The sequence below is a fragment of the Myotis davidii genome, unplaced genomic scaffold, assembly GCF_000327345.1.
Source record: "Myotis davidii unplaced genomic scaffold, ASM32734v1 scaffold295, whole genome shotgun sequence".
NCBI lineage: Eukaryota > Metazoa > Chordata > Mammalia > Chiroptera > Vespertilionidae > Myotis > Myotis davidii.
The window spans coordinates 501,915-510,370 of record NW_006286683.1 but is presented as its reverse complement, the minus strand read 5'-3'; the positions used below and the strand labels follow the sequence as shown (position 1 = coordinate 510,370).

At 57.0% G+C, this 8,456-nt stretch overlaps 1 protein-coding gene across 1 annotated transcript in view; it reads left to right on the top strand.

The window, feature by feature from the left end:
- The first annotated feature begins 808 nt into the window (after positions 1–808).
- DISC1 (disrupted in schizophrenia 1) overlaps positions 809–8,456 on the top strand; it is a 107,366-nt gene continuing 99,718 nt past the window's right edge. The window contains 6 exon segments of the mRNA XM_015560585.1: positions 809–863; positions 2,267–2,326; positions 2,329–2,340; positions 2,384–3,027; positions 3,111–3,359; positions 5,122–5,191. Coding sequence (XP_015416071.1) covers positions 809–863; positions 2,267–2,326; positions 2,329–2,340; positions 2,384–3,027; positions 3,111–3,359; positions 5,122–5,191 — 1,090 coding nt within the window.

Below are 8,456 nucleotides of genomic sequence, written 5' to 3'. Positions count from 1 at the left end.
GGATTCTACTGTGTCCTGGGAACAGTCCTTCAAGGGGTGGGGCCTGTGCCCATTGTATAGATGAGCAAACCGAGGCACAGACAGGCATTGTAATTTGCTCAGGACCGCCCAGACGGGATGGACAGAATCAAGCCCCAGCCCTCCTTCGTGTGACCAGACCCCGGCCCTGAATTTCGAGCTGGTCAACCTCCTACGTGTCGGGTGAGATTAGGCATCTGCACGGTAACTTGGGGTGTATCTGCGAACACCCCGTGCTCCAGGGTGACCTCGGTGTCAGCTCAGGAAGGCAGGATGGAAGGAGATGGTGAGAGCTGACATGTAACACCTTGGCTTGGTCTCACCTGATAACGGCTGCTAACAGCAGGGGCTGGCCAGCCCGGGCTCAGAGGGGAGGGAGGGGACGGAAGAACGGTATTTCCGTCCACCCTCCTTGGCCCAGGGACGGGGGTGAGTGGCTGGGGGAGGGGGTCTTCAGTCTGCTGGCAGGGCAGGGGCTCCAGTTGTGGAGGCATTTGATGCCAGCATGTCAGCCGGGGGATGTGCTGAGAGAAGGCGCTATGGACGGGCTCAGAGCACTGGCTCTCTAGGCCCTAGAGTCTCGGGGACCCCCGCCCGGGCTGCGGAAACCGAGGGTCCGGCCTCTGCTGTGAAAACGAGGGCAGACGCGGCAGTTGCTGGGTTGTTGTGAAAGAACAGCTCCGGAGAGGGCTCCTTCTGGCTCATCCATATTTCATGAGGCAGCAGCTGAAACATTCATGAGCGACACCCGCCGTGGCGGCTGCCTCCTGCCCATCCTGGGGGCGCTCAGATGGCGGTCAGATTTTTGCGTCGCTCTTTCCAGGGGAAGAGCAAGACAGTCATGTGTGAGCAGGAATCACACCGTGGAGGGGGCTGGCAGGGGTCTCAAAGCGATCCCTTTCGCATGGCCTCGTGATCTGCTGCCAGACTCCTCCCTGGAGGAAGGGCCCAGGCGGGGCAAGGAGAGGGAGCGGGCATCGGGCGGAGAGTTGGTCAGGGATTGGTCAACAGGGGCATGGGTTGCGGGTCATGTGACATGGCGCTGGACACTGTGTGTGTGTTTACATTGTATGTATGCATGGTACACACACGTGCGTGGTGCATGTATATGTGTGGAGTGTGTGGTATACGCACACACAAGTGTGTTTGTACACACATGGCATGCACACGGGCATGTACACATGTATACGTGTGATGTGTGACATGTATACATGCGCATGCACATGCATGTGTGGCATGTACACATGTGGTGTGCATATGTGCACATAAGAGTGCGGTGTGCACATATCTGTGGTATATTGTATGAACACATGCGCATAAGTATGCATGCATGTATGTATGCGTGTGGTATTTGTATGTGTGCACATGTGGGGTGTGTGTGTGTGTGTGTGTGTGTGTGTGTGCATGTTTTTAATGTAAACTTCCGTTTGGAGGGCCCTGGCGGTGCCGTGTGAGCCAGGCAGTGAGGTGCCCGCGTCGGCTCTCCTGCTTCTGTGAGGCGTCAGCCGTTTCTATTGTTCCTATTCCTGTTGCCTCGCCAGGCGGGGAGCACAGCCCTGGTTTGGGGAGCACGGCCGGCAGGGCCTCTGCCATGCAGGGGGAGATGAGCCGAGGGGCGCACCCCGTGTCGCAGCCCGCTGTCCACGATCTGCCAGCACGCGGGGACGCGGGCCGCTCAGACAATGGAAACTTCCCTGCTGTTCCCTGAGCTGCTGGAGTCAGCGATTGGACCGCGTTTGGCGGATTCGCTGGCGGCCGCTGCAAGGCACCTGCTTTCTGGGCCGACTCCGGCAGGAAAGTGCTGATGCGCCTAAAAGACCAGCAGGCGGGGTGCTCTCGCCCGCAGCAGGGCCAGCTGCTCTGCCGGACGGAAGGCTGGTCACCTTCCCGGATCGTCAGAATCTTCGTCCGGGGTGACCCCTGAGTCCCGAGCCCGCATCTCAGATGCACCCAGAGCTGACCTCAAACCCAGGGGTGTCCTCCAGCCCAGTTCCCACGAGCCTGCGGGATCTGAGGTTGACTTATTTATTTTTAAGTATTGATTTCAAAGAGGAAAGGAGAGGGAGAGAGAGAATCATGGATCGGCTGCCTCCTGCACACCCCTCACTGGGGATGGAGCCCACAACCCGGGCATGTGCCTTGGCAGGGAACGAACCCTGACCTCCTGGTTCGTAGGTTGACGCTCACCACTGAGCCACGCCGGCCGGGCGAGATCTGCGGTTTTACGTGCTGTTTCCTCTCTTCCCAGGTAGCCAGGATTGCTTGCCACCTGCGGCATCTTTTCAGAGACGGCGGCTGGCACGGAAACCGGCTACATGAGACGCGAGGCCGGGCCCCTGATCAGGTTGCTCTCCGCTGCCGGGGGCGCCTCATCCCGGGCCCAGGGCGGGGCGTGCGGTGAGGAGCCCCGTCAGTCGGAGTCCAGACTCAGACAGCGTGGCCTTGACCCCGGAGGCCCGTGGCGAGGTCCCGAGTTTGGGAGCCCACTTCCCACGATCGCAGCAGCCTCAACTCTCGCCCCTGGGGGCCCCCGAGGCCCAGTGCAGACCCCGGCAAGAGGGGCCCCAGGCTTCTCTGGAACTCAGTTCAGAGCTGGCAGTGGATTGCCCGCCAGGCTGCCCAGGGGGTGCGGCCCTGGGGACGCTGGGTGTCGGGAGGCAGCTCCCACCCATGGACAGTCCTGAGGCCCCAGGTCCTCGCCGGGATGCCACCTGCGGGGAAGGAGCGAGGGGCACCCGGACAAAAGGCCGCCCAGCCCCCGAGGAGGGGAGTGGCCCCAGCTGCAGCCTTGGGAGTGGCCCCCAGACCTCCTCGGCCCCCGCCAGCCCCCCGCCGGCCTTCACCTCCAGCTTCAGCTTCATCCGGCTCTCGCTTGGTTCGGCCGGGGAACGCGGAGAAGCGGAGGGCTGCCCGCCGGCCAGGGAGGCCGAGGACACGGGGACCAGAGCTGCCAGCCCGGATGGGCCCTGCCAGGACCCTGGACGTCTCTCTCCCCGCTTTGGTCTCAAGGCAGCTCAGGGCCCCACTGCCCGCCGGCCAGGGAGGCCGAGGACACGGGGGCCAGAGCTGCCAGCTCAGATGGACACCACCAGGACCCTGGACGTCTTTCTACCCACTTTGATCTCAAGGCAGCTCGGGGCCCCACGGACTCCGCCTGGACCCCAGCGGGCAGCCCCCGGCTGCAGGGTGAGCCACTCTCTGTACTGGACACAGACACCGCCTCCTCCTGCTCCCCGGATCCCCCAGGGTGCGAGGGGGCTGCTAGCCGCTGGGACCCGCTGCTCCGGAAGTGCGAACCCCTGCTGCAGGGGTGTCTGCTCAGCCACCGCCGACGGCTGGAGGTGGGTGTCCCCAGCCCCGGGCCATGGGTCACCAGCTCCGATGAGCTCCGGGCAGAGGGCAGGAAGCAGGCGGTTCTGGGGGTGACCGACTTCCCCCGAAGCTGCAGGAGACGCTGCTGCATGCCCGTCTCCTGCTTCTCCTTTTCCCTCTGAACACAGATCTGTTCTCCTTTCAGCTTCTCTGTCATGGAGGAGCTCAGATTTGCTGTCTGTTGGGCCAAGGGCTCCCCTGCCAATCCAGGCCCAGGTGATGCATGGTTAGTGCAGCCCAGCTCGGCTACCAGACAGGAACCAGCCAGGGAGAGGGGACGGGCTGGGAGCAGGGGACGGAGTCGGCCGTGTGGGGGCTGAGAGTTACAGAGTGGTGATGCCCGTGTTGGGCTCCACCCTCCTACAGTGGGATCTGCCTGCCAGAGGGCATTTCCTCGACTTAAACCCCTCAACTTCCTTGTTATTTTATTTATTTTTATTTTTTAAATTGATTTCAGAGAGGAAGGGAGAGAGAGAGAGAAACATCAATGATGAGAATCATTAATCAGCTGCCTCCTGCACTCCCCACACTGGGGATGGAGCCTACAACCCGGGCATGTGCCCTGACTGGGAATTGAACCATGACCTCCTGGTTCATGGATTGACATGCAACCCCTGAGGCACAGCGACCAGGCTTGCAAGAGATTCCTGACATATTACCTTCCTCCAGTTCACCCACTGCATGACCAGCAGAGCTGTGTTCCTGGGCGGTGGTGGGAGAGGGATAGTCCTTGGTTCAGAACCTTTGGGGCTCCTTGCTCCCGGGGACAGCATCCAAGTTCCTTATCCTGATCATCGCTGCCTTTCCTCTTCCCCCTCCCCCCCAGCCTGCCCGGGGGTGCCTTCCTCCTGCTGGGCCATCTGGTGCTGCTTCCTGTCGGCAGACCCCGGGCAGCTGCGCCTCAGACCTTTGCTCACAGTTTTCCCTCTGCCTGGAATTTCCTTCCTGCACCTTCCCACCTGCCCGGCTTCTGTGTATCCTTTCTGGGGGCTCCGCAGCCACTTCCCCGTGTGACATTTCCTGCCCTCTCTGCACCGAGTGTGTCCCCCCCACTTCCATTTTGTTCCCAAAACACTTTGGGCATGTCCCTGTTACAGCACTCACCACATCCAGTGATGATTTTAAAAAATATATTTTTATTGATTTCAGAGAGGAAGGGGGAGGGAGAGAGAGAGGAAGAAAGAGAGAGAGAGAGAGACATCAATGATGAGAGAGAATCACTGATCGGCTGCCTCCTGCACGCCCCCTACTGGGGATTCAGCATGCAACCCGGGCATGTGTCCTGACCCGGAATCGAACCCTGACCTCCTGGTTCATAGGTCGATGCTCAACCCCTGAGCCGCACTGGCCGGCCTGGCCACCTTCCTAATTTTAATCTGATTTTTTTTTTTTAGAATGGAGACCGTTAGGTCAGGTGAGGACATTTGTGTCCTTTTCATGATGCATGTTTCATGTAGCTGAGGCTACCGTGGGATGTTTTTGTTTAAAATGACCTTTTAACTCTGTGGAGTTTATGCTCACATGACACTTTTTGTTTATGTACCTTTTTTTGGTGTCAGAAAGGAATTCATCTGGCGCTGGAAAAATGTACATGCATGGTTCCTTTCTTCCAGGCGATTGAAGACCTTCAGTTGTGCAATAGCTTCTGAATGTTCGCCGTGTTAGGAGGATAAGCTGGCTTGAATGCCGTTGTAATCTCGTTTTCCTTTTCTCTCCCCCAAAACAACATAGGTGAACGCCTTAAGGCTGAAGCTTCAGAAACTCCAGGAGAAAGCAGTTGAGGAGGAGGATTACGATAAGGGTGAGTTTGACTTGTTTATCGGCTGTTTCTTTTTTCCAGAATGTTCCATCTCTCACTCCCTTCCCACCCAGATCTGCCTTCCGCCCCCTGATGAACTGGGCATTCACTCCCTCCAGACCAGTGGTTCTTAATCAACCTTCTGGCCCTTTAAATACAGTTCCTCATGTTGTGACCCAACCATAAAATTATTTTCGTTGCTTCTTCATCACTGTCGTGTTGCTACTGTGATGAGCCCGAGCGATGTGGCTCCTTATTTCCTATTTGCCAAGAAGAAGTTCGTTTGCATGCAGCCTGACTCCTCTCAAGCTGCAAAAAGTGCGGGGCGTGAGGTGAAGCATATCGATTAAAGCGTGCAAATCACAATGAAGCATTGGCAGCTCGGCCGGCCGCGCCCCCTCTCCCGAGGGCACCCTGGTTTTCTTCCCTGTGGTCTGAATGTCATGACCCTGAGTCTCTTGTTCCCGGCCTCATTTTCGGTTGCACGACATTGGGTGACATTGAGAAAATGGAACTGAAACTCTGTGTGGGCTCTGAAGGGATTGACTATCCGGATTTTGAGAGTAGATGGGAAAAAATGGAAAGGAGAAAAAAGGAGGCATAAAGTAGGGAGCTAAGGACAAGAGCGAAGAGGAAGAGATTGGAGAGGTTGGTTCTCTGTCCGGGTCATTTTTCTTTGAAAAAAACAAAGTTTTATTGATTTTAGAGAGAGGAAGGGAGAGGGAGAGAGAGAGAGAGAAACATCAACGATGAGGGAGAATCATTCATCAGCTGCCTCCTGCACACCCCCCACTGGGGATCGCACCCACCACCCAGTCATGCCCTGACCGGGAATCGAACCCTGACCTCCTGGTTCATAGGTCGATGCTCAACCACTGAGCCACGCCGGCTGGGTATGTCTGGGTCATGTTTCTGCGTGCGTCTGCTGCTCTGTGACCTGTGCCCTCGTGAGCAGAGGGGGTTCAGGGTCAGTTCCCATGCCATTCAAGAGCATGGCGCCCGTGTCCTCTGCATCCGCGGCAATGACACGGTGCCGCCGCCGCCCCGTGGGCCCCCCTTGCTCGGCATGCCTCGCTGGGCAGCTAATTTGTTTTTATAAGTGGTTCCGCCACTTAATTAAATCTCGCATCCTGTCTGATAGAACTCGGACAGCATCTCTACCAGCAACACACTCTGCACGACAGAGTGTCACAGCCAAGGGGTCCCCTGATGGCTGCTGTCCCGGGGACCTTCCGCACGCGGCTCTCTGCCCGCGGCCCCTGCACATGCTCACGTCACTGCCCCTGCGTGTGCATCAGCTGTGGAGGCCCTGTCTTCCCCAGGCGACGCCTGACCCACTTCCTGAAAAAAAAAGTTATCTGGGAAAATGGGACTGTGTCCTGTGAGAGTTGGAAACAGAGACCCTGACTGTCTATAGATATTTGAGGGGGACCAAGGTCTTGAGTTGGAAGGAGGCAGACACCTGCAGAACTCAAGGGCGTCCCATGGGCCGTGGGTAGAAGTCACAGGAGGAATTGCTCGCTCTCCCCTGGTGCTGGTGGTGGGGGGTCTGGACCAGGAGTCTTTAAAAAAAAAAAAAATGGCCCTGATCGGTCTGGCTCGGTGGATGGAGCCGGGAATTGTTCGCTCTCCCCTGGTGCTGGTGGTGGTGGGTCTGGACCAGGAGTCTTTAAAAAAAAAATAGCCCTGATCGGTCTGGCTCAGTGGATGGAGCGCCGGCCTGCGGACTGAAGGGTCCCAGGTTCGATTCCGGTCAAGGGCATGTACCTTGGTTGCGGGCACATCCCCAGTGAGGGGTGTGCAGGAGACAGCTGATCAATGTTTCTCTCTCATTGATGTTTCTAACTCTCTATCCCTCTCCCTTCCTCTCTGTGGAAAATCAATTATATATATATGTTTGTGTGTGTGTGTGTGTGTGTGTGTGTGTGTGTGCATATCTCTATATTTTTGGTATTTATAAATATATTTTTATTGATTTTAGAGACAAGGGGTGGAGGGAGGGAGAGGAAGAGAGAGAGAAAGAAGCATCAGTGATGAGAGAGACTTACTGATCGGCTGCTGGGGCTTGAGCCCACAACCCAGGGCATGTTCCCTGACCGGGAATCAAACTGGGACCTCCTGGTTCTAGGTCGACACTGAACCCTGACCTCCTGGTTCATAGGTCGGACTCGATCCCCAGTGGGGGCCATGTGGGAGGCGGCCGATCCACGATTCTCCCTCATCATTGATGTTTCTCTCTCTCTCTCTCTCTCTCTCTCTTTCTCTCTCTCTCTCCCTCTCCCTTCCTCTCTGAAGTCAGTAAAATCAATAAAAAACGAAAACGTACGGGGGTGACAGGGTGACAGAATCAGATAGGTCCCAGGTCTCCTAGCGGCAGCTGGAATACCCCAAGCGCCTCGCCTCACGCCTTTGACAGGCGACAGGGACCGGAGAGCCCCCGGCAGAGGGGACGCTGTGACATCCCACAGTGGACACGCGGGGCTGCTTCCACTCACGGCAGCGTGCTGGGCGGAATGACCTTTATCAAAGGCTGGCGACAGTGATGTAGCAGAAGGGACAGCTTTCCACTTGACCTTTACGGCGCGTCCACTTGTCTCCCGGGGAAATAAGTCACCGCCGACCGGCTCCGTGGGGCCCGGCGGACGCTTGCTGTCTGGGAGGAGAGGACCGAGCAGCCCCTGAGCTCTGCAGTGAGATGACTGTCATGTCCCCACAGGCGGCTTGGAAATGACCACTACCCGGTCACTGCCAGGACATGTGGCGGAATTATTATTATTGTTTTTGTTAATCCTCACCCCAGGATGTTTTTCTATTGATTTTTAAAGAGATGCCCTAACCGGTTTGGCTCGGTGGATAGAGCATCGGCCTGCGGACTGAAGGGTCCCGGGTTCGATTCCGGTCAAGGGCATGTACCTGGGTTGCGGGCACATCCCCAGTGGCGGGGGTGCAGGAGGCAGCTGATCGATGTCTCTCTCTCATCGATGTTTCTAACTCTCTATGAGGAAGGGAGAGCGAGAGGGAGATAGAAACATCAATAATCAGATTCATTGATTGGCTGCCTCCTGCATGCCCCCTCCTGGGGATGTGCCCTGACTAGGAATCAAACCCTGACCTCATGGCTCATAGGTTGAAGCTCAACCACTGAGCCTCGCTGGCTGAGCAAGACAGGTCTTTTAACTTGTCCTTATCTTTGAGCACTTTCATACCTTCTGGCTCAAGAAGATATTCCTGCCTTAACTGGTACCCTCCTTGCCCTGATCCAGGATCC